General features: G+C 40.1%; 1 protein-coding gene across 1 annotated transcript in view; it reads left to right on the forward strand.

The window, feature by feature from the left end:
* Positions 1–9,793, forward strand: part of CFAP52 (cilia and flagella associated protein 52) — a 45,826-nt gene extending 36,033 nt beyond the window's left edge. Inside the window, exons 8-14 of the mRNA XM_089534063.1 lie at positions 1,308–1,478; positions 6,052–6,200; positions 6,936–7,081; positions 7,768–7,919; positions 8,221–8,323; positions 8,495–8,606; positions 9,229–9,793. Coding sequence (XP_089390189.1) covers positions 1,308–1,478; positions 6,052–6,200; positions 6,936–7,081; positions 7,768–7,919; positions 8,221–8,323; positions 8,495–8,606; positions 9,229–9,404 — 1,009 coding nt within the window. The 3' untranslated portion in view covers positions 9,405–9,793. The remainder of the gene's footprint in view (positions 1–1,307; positions 1,479–6,051; positions 6,201–6,935; positions 7,082–7,767; positions 7,920–8,220; positions 8,324–8,494; positions 8,607–9,228) is intronic.
* Positions 9,794–15,323: the final 5,530 nt, after the last annotated feature.

The raw sequence follows: 15,323 nt of genomic DNA on the forward strand, positions 1-15,323 counted from the left end.
CACAATGAATGGTACAAAACATTACAGTTGTAAAGCTTTTTGATACCTGTTTTATTCAAACTGCTACACTTTAGATGAACTGAGTTCATTTGGGCTTATTATCAAATAGGACTGCTGGCTTTAATTATCATACACCAGCTTCTACCACTGGAGAAATCAAGGGTTTTTTGGAAGAGGTATGCACTGTCGCTCTTTTTGATATCTGCTTCTCAAATGTACTGAGAATATTGAGGTGCATTTTTAGTGACAAATTAATTTTGCTGCTACTTTGCAAGTAAAACAGCTAGATTAAAAGGTTCTCCTTTTTTCCTAGACCTCTAAAAAGGAAGAATTTTGATGGGAAAATGAAATCAAAAGATCCATTTTGTTAAGAAAACTTTAAAACATGTTATGCATTGTGAATTAACACTCAAATGTGTGTTGTCTTAATTTGATTGGTAGCTTTCAGTTTGCAGCATTTACCAGTAGCTGTGAAACTCATAATAACATTGGTGCTATTATCTAGTCATGCAAAAATAAAATAACCAGACAATATCAACTAAGGTTTTTTGTGGGTTTTTCAGGCTATGTGGCCATGTTCTAGAAGAGATTCCTCCTGACGTTTCGCCAGCATCTGTGGCTGGCATCTTCAGAGAACTTTCTCTGAAGATGCCAGCCACAGATGCTGGCGAAACATCAGGAAGAATCTCTTCTAGAACATGGCCACATAGCCCGAAAAACCCACAAAAAACTATGGATGCCGGTCATGAAAGACTTCGACTTCACAATATCAACTAAATTAGGGAGAAAAATCAGTTCAAGTACCCTTAATAAAAAGGTGGCAGTATACACAAACACATGCACACATACATATACAGTGCACCCTTGATATCCGCTGGGTTTTGGTTCCAAGATCATCTGTGGATACCAAAATCTGTAGATGTGCAAATCCCATGATATATAGTGGTGTAGTAAAATGGTGTCCCTTATATAAAATGGTAAATCAAGGTTCACTTTTGGGAATTTATATTTTAAAAAATATTTTCAAGCCATGGGTGGTTCAGTACTTGGATAAGGAATCTATGGATACCAAGGACCAACTGGTGTGTGTGTGTGTGTGTGTGTGTGTGTGTGTGTGTGTGTGTGTAATATACACCATTATATATTCCCTAATACCTTGACTAAAACTATTTCCTGATTATTCTGAGTTCCTCCCATGAGCCTTAGGCAGAAGAAAGGACGAACTGCAAAGTACTGAAAAGCAAAGCTTGGGAATGAAGGGTAGTAAAAGGCATTTTCTGTATAAAACTTTGTATTTTTTTTTACAGGAAAGTTCAGTTACAAGGTGCCATCACATCCATCACACCAAGAGGGCAGGGACACCAGTTTTTTGTGGGCACTGAGGAGGCACATATTTACCGATTTTCATATTCAGACTTCAAAGATGAGCTCATAGCCACTTGCCATAACGAGGCCATCCACGATATCATTTTCCCATAGTAAGTGTCTCAGTCTCAGCCTTTCTCTTTCTCTTCCCCCTCCCCCCTTTACAGATGGAAAAGACACTGCAGGTTTCTCAGGCAGCAGCAGTGTAACACTTTCTTTCTGGCCCAGTTATGCCATGCTTTGTTGACCTTGTCTATTGATTGACAAAGCAATCATTTTCCTAGGGTTAATATAATCAGTGAACTGTAGCCATTATAGGTCTGTATCTACTTCAACATCCCACAAACCTAGTAGCCACAAAAGTACAGTGACTTTCTTTTATCATCTGATGCTGTTCTAGGTTCTGTTCATCCCTACTGCAATAATATAAAGGTTTCTCTGCATGGTCATATTAACCCTGTCTTGGAATCTTAGCTAACAGAATCGAAACTGACATTGTATGGTCACCATAGTGCCCTATTTTATGTAAGAAAGGTGATAGGTACATCTGTCTTCTCAGGAAAGATAGGTATAAACAAAGTAAAAAGACAATGCTAGGAGCAGCCCTTTGGTGCTTGATTGGTGCTAGTTCTTTCTAACGTATGTGGGATTGCATTGATCTTGGTGTTCTGGTTTTGGAGAACTATGCAGAAAGAGGATATTCAGAGAATTGAACACACTGAATGAAGAAGATGGGATATATTAGTGTATACCACTAATAAGAGTTTGGAGATACAACATGAGCCCACTTCTGCTAACTTAAACTGTCCTTGTAAATCTGTGTTGATTTTTGAGTAAATCTTTCAGGACTTCTTATACCGATTGCAGATTCTGTAAAGTAGACATAAATGATGTTGACAAAAATACAGGATTGCCAATCTGTTACATGTTCTCAGAAGAGTTAAAGGAGCTATACATGACCACTGGGTTTTCCCCTCATTCTAGCTGATTGAGGCTGGAGATCAAAGATCTAAACTATTTACACTATTGTTCTCTCCTCTTTCCCCCCTTCATTTTTTTCTCCTTGCCTGCTGGCCAAGAATTCCCTCTCCTTATACACACACACGCATGCGCGCACACACACTGAAAATAATCAATTCTAAGATTAATTAGCCTTAGATTATTAGTTAACAATATGGCAACATCGGTAGACTTGACTAAGAAAAAATAGAGTGGGATAAGTACAGAGAAAAGCACTGTGCCCCATCAGATTAAAAAGAAGAAAACTGCTGGAAGATGAAAGTGGTATTAAAACTGCTCAGTTAGCTGTAGGCATGCAGGCTACAGAATGTGGAAGTGTAAATAAAAACATTTCTGCTGTTCACTTGGGGATTGAGAGGCATATCTCTGAACAAGCTGTAGAATCAATACTGAAAAAGATTTTTATAACATTTAGTGAGAGCGACACAGAGGGAAGATTCACTCAGTGCTTGGATCTAAAACAGCAGCAGTAAGATCTAAGACATTTATTTCTAAAAATGTTAAGAAGGATAAAAGTAAAGAAAAAGGGAAAGCAGCGTTCTTACCAGCTCATTCTCACCAGAGAAAGGAAAATTGCTTGAAAATAGTATGGTTGCCACTCCAGTCAGTTTCAGGATTTCTATGTAACAAAAGGCATAATTAAAGAGCTAATTAGCACAGAAATAGAAGCAAAGATTCAAAACAATTTAAGCGAAATTTTTCATCTGCAATGAATTTAAATAATACTATTTTCCCTAATGAAATTACTTAGTGAGTCTAATTTATCACCAGTGAATTTGAACAACAATAAAAAATTATGTTTGATGAATTGACAACGTTTGCTTAGTGGAGAAGAAATATATTCCTTGGGAGAGCTGGGAATTCTCAGAAATATAATGAATTGTCTCAGGTGCAAGTGTTGAGTTAAGCAAGTTTGGAAAATTCAAGAAAATGTGCAGAGAAAACAAAAAAAGCTTTCCTTAAGGATAATTCATGTAATAGAAATAATTGAAATAAAATGATGATTTGTCAGATGCAGAGTCAGAGAGTTCGCAAGAGGGGGAGTCAGGAGGCAAGGTTCAGATTGGAGGACTTGCAATCATCAGATGAGAACTGGGTAGCAAAACCAAATAAATCTAGATTATTTGAGACAGACATGTTTAAAGGTCTATTTAAAAAGGTTTTATTCACTTGAGGACTGGAAGAACAAGGTCAAGTTGCAAGTGCCATAGTGTGGTTGCAGTGCTTCAAAAATGACTTTGAGGCCCTTAGAGATTCCTCTGCCAGAGTTATTTACTGAGTTAGTTTGAGTCTGGGAAACAGCTCTCAGTTCTAAAAGATGGTTAGCTTTTAGCAAAAGGTTATACTGTACATCTTTGAGAAAAAGGCTATGCATCAATTGGTTGCTTGTCCCATTGGATGATGGTCCTGCATCATGTTTAATTTGAAATGCATTTGTCCTACATGTATGAGACAAATTATTGAAGAATGTAGATGAAAAAATATTTGCTTTAGCTTTGAGAAGGTCTCATGAAACTTTGACATTGTCCATTAGAGCATCAATGACAAATTTAGTGTTTGCTAGGGTGGCCATATTATGGGTACAGGAAATCCTGGATTCAGAAGATGTAAATACTCAGTCCATGCAAAGAGTATTATGTAAGTTGGAAAAGATTTTGCTGTATAGGGCTGATGATATGATGTTGCAGCTTTTGCAACATGTTCAATTACTGCTGCTACAGTGGGTCATCAATCTCTTTGGTTGAAGAACTGTGAGGTTGATCAGAAGTCAAGTGTGAATATAGGAAACACTCTTTTCAAGAAAAAAAATATTTACAGTGCACCCACATCATACACGGGCACACTATATGTGACTTTCAGCATACGCTGAAAGCTACGTGGGGCGCAAGGGATGGTGCATCCCATTGTGACTAATGGGACGCACGCTGCTGTGCCGTTGCATCCATAAGCCCCATTCAATTAAATGGGGCTTGAGCATGCGCAGTATTTGCTTTAGACGGGGGAGTCCGGAACGGATCCCCCGCGTAAAACAAGGGCGGACCTTATTTGTTATTTGTAAGGAAAGCCCTGGAGAAGGTTTTAGTGAAATGGAAAGATAAGAAACAAGTGCATCCTACAGTACAAAAAAGAGAAAGATGACACTTGAATGGAAAAAGCTACTCACTTGAGAGACCTTTTGTGGGAGAAGATTGCTTCATTTCAGACACCTATGAAAAAACATAACTATGGACAAATAGGTACAGTATTTCAAGTAGTTCAGAAATGTTATGAATTATTGGTATTTAAGACAAGATTTCATATATTTACGCCATCTACATTATTTCGAAAAACTGTGTACCAAGTAAGCTTCACATTTGAAGATCTTGTAGCTTCATTTAACATACACACACAAAAATTTTAAGTAAATTTCATTGTCCAAAAGGTGGAAGAGACAACAGGGGGTCAGCTATTTTAGATCTGATCCTAACCAACAGGGATGATCTGGTTAATGGAGTACAAGAGGTGGGATCCTTAGGTGGGAGTGATTATGTTCTCCTGGAGTTAGTTATACAGTGGAAAGGAGAAGCCAGGCATAGTCAGATACGCATTCTCGACTTTAGGAAAGCTAATTTTAGTAAACTTAGAGAAATACTGGGGGTGATCCCATGGTCAGGAATACTAAAAGAGAAGGGAGTTCAAGACGGATGGGAGTTTCTCAAAAGGGAGATACTGAAGGCACAAATTAAAACATTTCCAATGAGGAAGAAAAATGGGAGGTGTCTCAAGAAACTAGGATGGATGACTAATGAACTTTCAACTCACCAAAGAGGAATTCAAACAAATAGCGAGCACGTGTAGGGGTAAAGTCAGAAAAGGTAAAGCACAGAATGAATTCAGGCTTGCCAGAGAGGTTAAGAAAAAAAAAGGGGGGGGGCTTTTTGGATATGTCCGCAGCAATAGGAAGAAGAAGGAAATGGTAGGGCCACTGTTTGGAGAAGATGGCAAAATGCTAACAGGGGACAGAGGAAAGGCAGAATTACTGAACACCTTCTTTGCTTCAGTGTTCTCAGAAAAGGAAAAGGGTGCTCAACCTGAGGATACTGGAGCAGAGGCCAGAATAGGGGAATTTCAGCACAGAATAAGTAAAGAGACAGTACGGGAATACTTGCTTAATCTAAACAAATATAAGTCTCCAGTACCAGATGAACTACACCCAAGGGTATCAATTATCACCCAGTTAGTCTGACGCATCAATACCAGGGAGAGGTGGGATATAAATAAATAAATAAATAAATAAATAAATAAATAAATAAATATATTATTATTATTATTATCATCATCATCATCATCATCATCATCATCCCCATGGAGGAAGTCAGAACTTTTACCCAGTGATCCTGAACTTTCTTCTGGTGTTCCCTGGTGAACAGGATTTGGCAAGGGCTAGATTTCACCCCCAGTCTTGATCACGTCATTATCATTTATTTGCTTTCAACATGCTTGTGAAATCCACTTAGGAGCTGGAGCCAGGCTTATCAGGTTTCTTCTCAGTAGGAGAACATATGAAGAATTTCTGACTAAGGAGTGGGCTACAGAGGTATAAGGCTCAGTTTTGGCATCCAATATCAATAGAGCAGTAAGTCTGTTGCAGAGGCCTTTCTAAGTTGAATTCTCTGCCTCCCACAGTGGTACATCAGACTTGTTTGCCACCTGTTCCAAGAGTGACATCCGTGTATGGTATACACCTGAAAATAGGGAGCTGCTACGAATAACAATCCCCAACATGACCTGCCATGCCATAGATTTCATGAGGGATGGCAAGAGTATTATTTCAGGTGAATGGATTTTGTATTGTTTAATTCATTGGAAAATTGTATCCAACATCTGTTGTTCTCTGTTTTTAAGTAATCCCTAGATCAGTGATGGCGAACCTATGGTTCCTCTCTGTGGGCACACATGCTGTCTCCCTAGCACAGAGTTTGCCAGAGTTTCTTACTAGAAAGCCAGAGGGACATGGCACTTTGCAATAAATAAGTGGGGTCTGGGTTGCAGTTTGGGCACTTTGTCTGTAAAAGGTTCACCATCGCTGCTCTAGATGGATCATTAATGACTTCCCAGGACTTGTGCATCTTTAGTACTGTAGAAAAATTACTGTTGTGTGATGAGAAGATGAAATTGTAGGATTTGGGTAAACAAGCAAAGTGAGCTGTGATGCTCAGCTGCATAATTTGGAGTCATGGTAGAGATAAATTATATCGATAAATCCCTGTTGGCTTAAACTGTACAACTAGCTATTTCTCCTTCCATGGAAACTACTGAGCTTCACCTGCTCAAGAGAGATGATGTATGCTCCATCCACTATCTATTTAGCATTTTCCTTAGAGGGAGTAAGTGATCAAAGCCATGTATTCCTGATGTTGGTGATCTGTATAGGGAGATTGGAAAACATGTTAGCAACTGCTTACTACACTGTGATGTAGGATTTTTTTTTTTTTTTTTTAAAATAACTTGGTTAGGGAGAAATGGAAGTCATGCTTTGCCCTTAGGAACCTCTTTCTGTTTTGCATTAGCTTGGAATGATGGGAAGATTCGTGCTTTTACCCCAGAAACTGGGCAGCTAATGTATGCAATAGAACATGCTCATAGCATGGGTGTGACAGCTGTGACCACCACAAGTGATTGCAAAAGAATCATCAGTGGAGGAGGTGAAGGACAGGTAATGAGCCCCCAGGTTCCATTCATCTGCTTTGCTGACTTTGTCAGCATATACAGTCAGCCCTCTATCCATTGATTTTTTATCCACAGATTCAAACATCAATGGTTTGAAAATACTGAAAAAAAAGTATAAATTCCAAATAGCAAACGTTCATTTTCTTTTTTATGTATGGGACACCAATTGCTTTGCCATTGTATTTAATGGGACTTGAGCATCCATGGGTTTTGGTATCCACAGGGGATCCTGGAACCAAACCCCAACGGATAACAAGGACCCACTGTATTATTTATCAATTACTGATGATAATAACTGAGTGTTAGTTGTGACATCACAGATAGCTGAGCTATAGTCCTTTCCTCCTTATGACAAACAAGCAAAGTGTTCAGCTGTGTATATCATAGGATGAAAGATTTGTGCAATGAATGTTCATTGTTGAAGTAGATTCCAAAGTCTAAGAAGTCCTTAATTCATTTTTTGTTTAAGCCATTAATGTTTTCAGGTGGCCGTAAGCAATCCACTAATACCCAGCCATAGTTCCTGTTATATTAAGTATAATGATACTGACTGAAATTATATAGGTTTCTTTAAGGATTACCAAGACAAAATATTTTGAGCACTTGGAGCACTTCACAGTGGGTGGAGAAATACAAAATGTTATTTCTGTTGGTTCTGCTGTTGGGTTACAGGTGAGAGTATGGGAGGTCGGCAAAGAAACACGCAAACTAGAGGAGGTAATGAAGGAGCACATTTCTGCTATTTCATGTATCAAGATCAAGAAGAATAACCAGGAGTGTGTCACAGCTAGCATTGATGGAACATGCATTATCTGGGATCTTGTGTAAGGATCACTCTTGTTTGGATGTGGCTGTCTTTTGCTCATTTCTTCTTTCATACAAGGGATGCTCTTAGAGATACAAGGCTTCATTGGGTACTTTCCACACACCCTCTCCCCTCCAATGTAGGGAGACTCTGGCTATTTGTGGGATTTCCTGCTTTCACATCTCTGAGGGGAAAAAAACCGACCCTTGCTTTTCCCCTACATCACAGATGAATTGCCAAAAGTCTGGAGTTACTGAGGGAGGGGCTGGAATAGATCTGACAATATATAACTTGTAAAACGGAGATTATTTTTCCCCCAGCCGCTTCATGAGGCGTCAGATGATCTTGGCCAACACGTTGTTCAAATGTGTGTGTTATCATCCTGATGAACACCAGCTTATCACAAGTGGCACAGATCGGAAGGTGAGTAACTAGGTTGGACTAAGGGAAACACATGGAGATGAGTTTAGCAAGACTTAGTCCTGTCTGCATGTCCAAAATACCTCTCTCAGTAAATGTTTGAATCAGATTCCTGGTTGCTCCATCACAGAAGCCTCACAGTTTTTCTGTATCAGATTTTCCTCTGACTTCCAGATTGGTTACTGGGAGGTGTTTGATGGATCCCCAATTAGAGACTTGGAAGGCTCCCTGTCTGGCTCAATCAATGGGATGGATATTACTTCAGATGGAACCTACTTTGTCACAGGTAAACTATACAACTTAAAAGATGGACCTCATAGTGGTCTCTCCTTCTGCTGATATACTTCCTGCACACTCTCTCATAATTTCACTATGCTGGCAGGAGATGATGCTATTTAAAACTGCAAACAGTGGAGCAGTTCACACTGTGCTATCAACCAATTTGCAAATCAATTTAAAAGGGGTCATTCACACTCGAACCTACTTTTCCTGACCTGAATTCAAGGGGGGGCTGGAGCAAATCCCTCTTAAGCTGTTTTTTCCACGATTGAGTTTTTCCTTGTTTCTTTTCTAAAACACTGGGTTTTATCAGGTTGCCACCAATGGGAACTTGCTTGCACTCCCATTCGGGGCATCCAGAAGGGAGGGGTTAATATGCAGGGGGCAGATCATGCCCACCCCTTTCTCTCTCCTTGCCAGCCAAGCGCCATTTTTTCCCCCTCTTGGCACTCAATTGCAGGAGTGAAAAAAGCATCTCCAGAAATACAGTGGATTCAAACTTCCTGCGCTTTGGAAACTGGTCTCTTTAAAGCAGGGGTCGGCAATATTCCAATATCTCTGTGTATTCCTAAAACAGCACTGGCAGTCTTCATTAAAAGGCTAATATTCCTGCCTTCTCTCCATTGTAGGAGGTGATGACCACCTAGTAAAAGTATGGGATTACAATGAAGGCGAAGTAACTTTTGTTGGCGTTGGCCACAGTGGCAGCATCACCCGCCTGAAGATCTGTCCTAACAACAAATACATTGTGAGCGTGAGTGCTGATGGGGCCATCCTTCGCTGGAAATACCCTCATGTGCACTGAAACCTCAAGACACCATTGCTGCTGCCACTTTTTTAAAAAAATTCTCTTTTTAAAATGCTGGACACTGATTTTAAGGCTTAGAAAAGTTTGCTGCTCTTAAGAGAAATACTTTGTTGTTGTTTTTATAGTCATTCTAAAATAATTAGAACTTTCTGATACTGTTGGCCATAGAGCCAAGTGACCACTGTTTCTAATAGTTTCAGTTGGTGCTTAGTCACATGGTATTGTGCGTCTTGTTTCTGACACTTATGTTTTTCTATTTGTGCTGTACTCTGTTTGATCTGTCAGTTGAAATATGTTGTCACATCTCCTTTCTTCACAATGAATTCTGTGCTGTGCAAATCCACTGTTCTGTGTGCATGTTTAATTCTCCTCTGCTAAAAAAGACAAACGGTGTAGAATCAGAGCAGCAATTCTCCATGTGGTTCTTAGTAATGATCATGCTCCAAGATGCAGTTCTGAAATGGATGCAAACTGCAACATTATTATTATTATTATTATTATTATTATTATTATTATTAACCTTTATTTATAAAGCACTGTAAATGTACAGAGCGCTGTACATGCAATCTTTTTAATTAGATGGTTCCCTGCCCTCAAGCTTACAATCTAAAAAAACATGACATAAAAGGAGAAGGGAAAGGTGGTGGGGCTAGTAGGCTAATACATAAAAATACATAGCAATACAGGAAATGGTTCGATAAAACAGGCACCAAAAGAACATCAAATAGCAAGCGACAATTATGCAATGCCTGGGAATGCTTCTCGGAAAAGGATGGTCTTCAATTCCGTTTTGAAGCTGGTTAAAGAAGTGATGGCTCTTGTTCGCGGGGGAAGAAGGTTCCAGGAGTGAGGGGCAGCGAGTGAAAAGGGGCGAATCTGAGATGGGGCAGAGGAAATCCTGGGCTGGGACAGCAGATCTTGACTACCAGAACGGAGGGTCTTGGTGGGAAGGTGAGGAGAAAGAAGGTCTGATAAGTAAGGAGGGGCCAGCCCATGGAGGGCTTTAAACGTCGACAGCAGGAGCTTGTACTGAATACGGAAAGGGAGGGGGAGCCAGTGAAGGGATGCCAACACAGGAGAGATATGGTCAGAGTGGTGGGCGGACGTGATAATGCGTACAGCTGAATGCTGGACAGAGATTAAAGGACAGAGGTGAGAAAGAGGAAGCCCAGCCAGGAGGATGTTACAGTAATCAAGTCGTGAGATCACTAGGGCCAGGATCTTGGCAGTAGAGGTGGAGAGATATGGTCGGATTTTAGCAATATTGTACAAAAAGAATCTACAAGCCTTGGCTGTGGTCTGGATCTGAGGGATACACGACAGAGAAGAATCAAAGATGAAACCAAGACTGCGGGCTTGCTGGACTGGTTGAGTAGAAATGTTGTCCACAGAGACAGAAAAGGAGTGTTGAAGGGTGGGCTTAGGAGGAAAGACAAGAAGCTCCGTCTTGGACATGTTGAGCTTCAAACGCCGATGGCGCATCCACTGTGAGAGCTGTGAGGCAAGACGAAACTTGCTGTTCGAGCCTTGGAGAAAGGTCAGGGGTGGAAAGATACAACTGGGTGTCATCGGCATACAGATGGTAGAAAAAACCAAAAGAGCTACCTAAGGACAGTGTGTAGAGAGAAAACAGAAGGGGACCCAGAACAGAGTCCTGGGGAACTCCAACAGATAAGGGAACAGGAGAAGAATTCTGACTGCCTGTAACCACTGCAAAAGATCTGCCAAACAAATAAGATCGAAACCAGTCAAGAACAGAGTCTGAGAACCCAAGGTCAGAAAGTATATCAACCAGAAGAGAGTGATCAATGGTGTCAAAGGCTGCAGACAGATCAAGAAGGATGACAACAGAGTAAAGGCCATTTGCCTTGGCCAGTAAAAGATTGTTTTGAAACAGTTTTTGAAAAATTAGAAACACCAGAGCTTGACTAATTTGGAGTTCCATCTTGGTCCCTCTTGCTTAGTGTTGTCTTCACGCCAACAGTGATTGTCCAAGATACCTAACAGGCGTCTTTCCCAGCCTTGTTAGGGACCTTTCACGTGCTCACCCACTGAGCTATAGTCCTTTCCCCTTGATAAGAGTCTTATTCTGCCTGTTTCCTCAAATCTCTAGAAAAAACACATCCCCTCTTTTCTTCAGAAACTTACTTCAATTGCTGATTATTATTGTGTGCATTTGTTGTAGCCATAATCCATAACAATTATGATTAGGAAGCTTTTCTTGCTATTATCATCTTAAAATTACCCCACTGAATTAAATCCCATCCATTTAATTTAGCAAACCAACAGGATACAAAAACTAAACAGGGACTGGAATAACTCATCTTGTTCTTGCTGAGTGCATTTCAACTCTTATGGTTATGATCCTGGCTGTACTGTCTTTTGCAGGTTTACTGCAAAAAAAAAAAAAAAAAGCCTCAGTTAGTTTAGTGGGACTAACTCCCAAGTAAATATGTGTTGGGTTGCAATCTAGGCATCCTAGATACCTCCAAAACTATTGCATTTTACTTTGGAAGTCTTTAGTAGCCTTTCTAAATTGAATACTTTATCTGTCCATCTAGATTATAGTATGCTTTTAAAAAAATGGTACTGTGTTTCCTAAGAAATAGTCTGCCAGGGAGCACCTGGTAGTAAATGGGGCCAGAACTAAAAGTAGGAAAGGCCACCTCTTATCTCTCCCCCTCCTAGCAATCTTCTGCCATCTGTTTCTCTTTCTTTCTGTCCCATGTCTTCTTTCTTTCTCTGTCTCTTCCCATCTGCATCCTTCCCAGAGGAAGCCAAAGACTGCAACTTGCCCATCCTTTCTATGCCTTGTCTTTGGTCCTGTATCCCCATAGAGTGTGCAGTTCTGCTTCCAGGCAGGAAGTTATCTCTTTAGGCAAAGCATCAGCCTAAAGCATTTTGCTCCACTTGCTGAGGATGAATGGAGTGGCTAACAATCCTGTTTCAAAACTGTTGTGCCTGAGAAGTGGTAATAGCTGGTACCACTGGAAGAATTTTGCAGGGTTTTCCATTGACAAGATAGCTAGATATGAACAAAACACAATGCACTAAAGAAGTATGAATTATGCCTGAAACTGTGTAGAAGCAGACCTGGCAACATTGCCCAGTGTTTTGCACTCCCCTTCATTCTTGCACCACATCTCAGTGCTGCCCTATAAGATAGCAAATAAATTTATTTAGCCCTTCTGAGATGAATGTCTTTAGATCCTTTGGTGTGATGGGAATGTGGAATAATTTACATTTATGTAATTTTAGGCTAAACTACAACCACAATCAGTTAAAATGTGTAGGAATCATATACTGTAGTCCTCAGTTGATTTTTGGATTGCAACTCCCAACATTCTTCATCATTGACTATGCTGCTTAGAGTTGTTAGGACTTAAAGTCCTAAGGTATCTAGAGGGCTACGTATTTTCTCCTTCCTCTCCAGCATTAAAAAGCTGAAAAGTAAGCTTTTCATTGCATACAAACTGACCACCCTGGGGAGTCTAATGCTGATCAAATAGATCCTGCCTCTATAAAACATTTCTGGGCAAGGATCTCAGTTGCACTTCCAGTAAGAAAGCCCTGGTGGCGCAGTGGTTAAATGCCTGTACTGCAACCATTCACTCGAAACCACAAGGTTGCGAGTTCAAGACCAGCAAAAGGGCCCAAGCTCGACTCAGGCTTGCATCCTTCCGAGGTCGCTAAAATGAGTACCCAGACTGTTGGGGCAAATTAGCTTACTTGCTAATTAGCTTACTTGCTGTTCACCGCTATGATCTTTGGAATAGCGGTATATAAATAAAACAAATTATTATTATTATTATTATAAAGCCCATTACATTGGCTGCTAGTGCTACTAGCTGCACAGGAAAATGAGCTGGGTGAACAGTCTGAAAGCTTGTGGGGAATAAAACTGGAAGATCCACTTTGTTTTACTGTTAATGCTTGACAGAGAGAAAATGAAGGAGACTATGGAAGATGTCTTTGGATAGGAGAAGTATTGTATAGAATTTTTTTGTCATCTATGACAATTTTTCTTCTTCGTAGCTAATTGTATCGAAGCATATGACAGGGATGGAAAGAAGGTAAAGCTGAAGTAGAGAATTTCTGAACTTCTGGGTTTTAATAATATTACCAATACAATCAAGCCCTCTCTGGCCATTCACAACTCCTACTGTGTAAAGTGATAGAAGGTAGCCTGTCAGGAATTGACACAAATCAATTTGTATCCCTTCTACTACATGTTTACAGTAGTTATGGTATTACTTCTTTTTCATGGCATCAAGTGAACAAATGTCAGGAACATTTGTCAGAGTCACATCTAGCCAATTCAAGGGGTTTAACTCTCAGTAATAGGATTCCCTCCACAGACACTGTTCCCAAGGAGTCTCTGTTTCTGATTTGGTATGAAGTTATGAGGCTACTACTTTCAACATAAATGGTACTCTGCTTACTGAGCTTTTCCATTTTCAGAGGTGAATCCATCTCTCTCTGCAGCCTGTTTCTGAATAGTTCTTACATGTAACCCAACTTCCTGTATTGCACCACAGGGTTAATCATAATGCAGGCTGCTTCACTGGTTGGTTTTAAATAGCAAGTTAATAGTTTGGACCAAGTTGGAAGGGTAAAATGAAGCTCTTTGTTTTGTTGTTCCCCCTTCTCCTGATCCAGTTAGGTTTAGGTGCCATCATCTGTAAAAAAAACAATGAAATAAGAATTGCTCTCTTTTCTTGCACACCTTCAGAACTATTCTGGGATTACAGTGTCTGATCATGCAAAAACCCTACTGCATACAGCATTTGAGACTGTCGACTTACTACTTCATCCATCCCTTCCTTTTTCACCGTTTGGCATACTCACATGTACACACACAGATGCCCCCTGCCCGCAGAAATATAAATGAAAAGTCTTATCTTTGAAAAGGCTTTCTTCCCCTTTGTGGTGGAGGGACTTTCTGAACAGAATAGATCAGGCTTCCCAGGCTAAACTAATCACTGGCAAAGGGAAGTCTACTGATCTATCCATTTTATCTATCCATGTCTTTCACGTGGCAGCAATTAGTATGTCTGAAGGAAGAGGCAAGGGGTTAATGAAATAAATGCTTTTTTAAACTGTAAGACTCTTTTGCCTTTTCCTCTTACATTTCCAGGTGTGTGTGTGTGTGTGTGTGTGTGAGAGAGAGAGAGAGAGAGAGAGAAGGCATTAGCATACCATGCCATTATAGCATTGTGGTTAGTGACAATAGAGACTGCTGAATAGGGCTGGAGTGCTGGAAAAAGAGGCAGGGGAGCAGAAAAAAGATTGTAATATTCACTCTTTCTCCCCACTCAAACCATGCCGACTGACCACCCTAAATTGGCAAAATGGTGCTATTGAACTTTCACACAGGAAAACAGCACAACAGATGTGAGAAAGGAAATCAGTAACACATTTTTGTGTGTGATAATAAAAAGAAACACATTGAAAACTATCTTACAGGAGGACAACAGAAGAGAAACAAGCTCCAACCAAAGGTGCTATAAACCTGCTGCAAATGCAATTTACCTGTGTTGTATCTTAAAACATACTTGGTGGTGATTTCTTTGGGAAAAGCATGGGGATTGAACTATGTGAGAATGAAAGGGATGGTGGTATTTCTATTATGGTACTGCTAATGTATCCACTAGAGGGCAGCCAGACACTTTTCAGCTCTACCTGGAAGAAGTTTAGATTTGGATTTCATCATCATAATACATTTCCTCTAAACAAGCTGCTTTGTAAAGTCAGTTTGCCAAGGGAGATCCCTAGAAGAAGTTATTTTCTGCTATAGCATAATTCTGACTACCACCTGGCTGCTTCCAAGAGATTTAAGTCCTTTCTGCATGGTGTTTCAAGGAGTTTTATTCATGAGAATCTTTAGCATTTGTGATTAGAAAAGTTTCTTATAAT

The sequence above is a fragment of the Sceloporus occidentalis genome, unplaced genomic scaffold (genome assembly GCF_023333645.1).
Source record: "Sceloporus occidentalis isolate IW3139 unplaced genomic scaffold, rSceOcc1.0.p SCAF_1, whole genome shotgun sequence".
Lineage (NCBI taxonomy): Eukaryota > Metazoa > Chordata > Lepidosauria > Squamata > Phrynosomatidae > Sceloporus > Sceloporus occidentalis.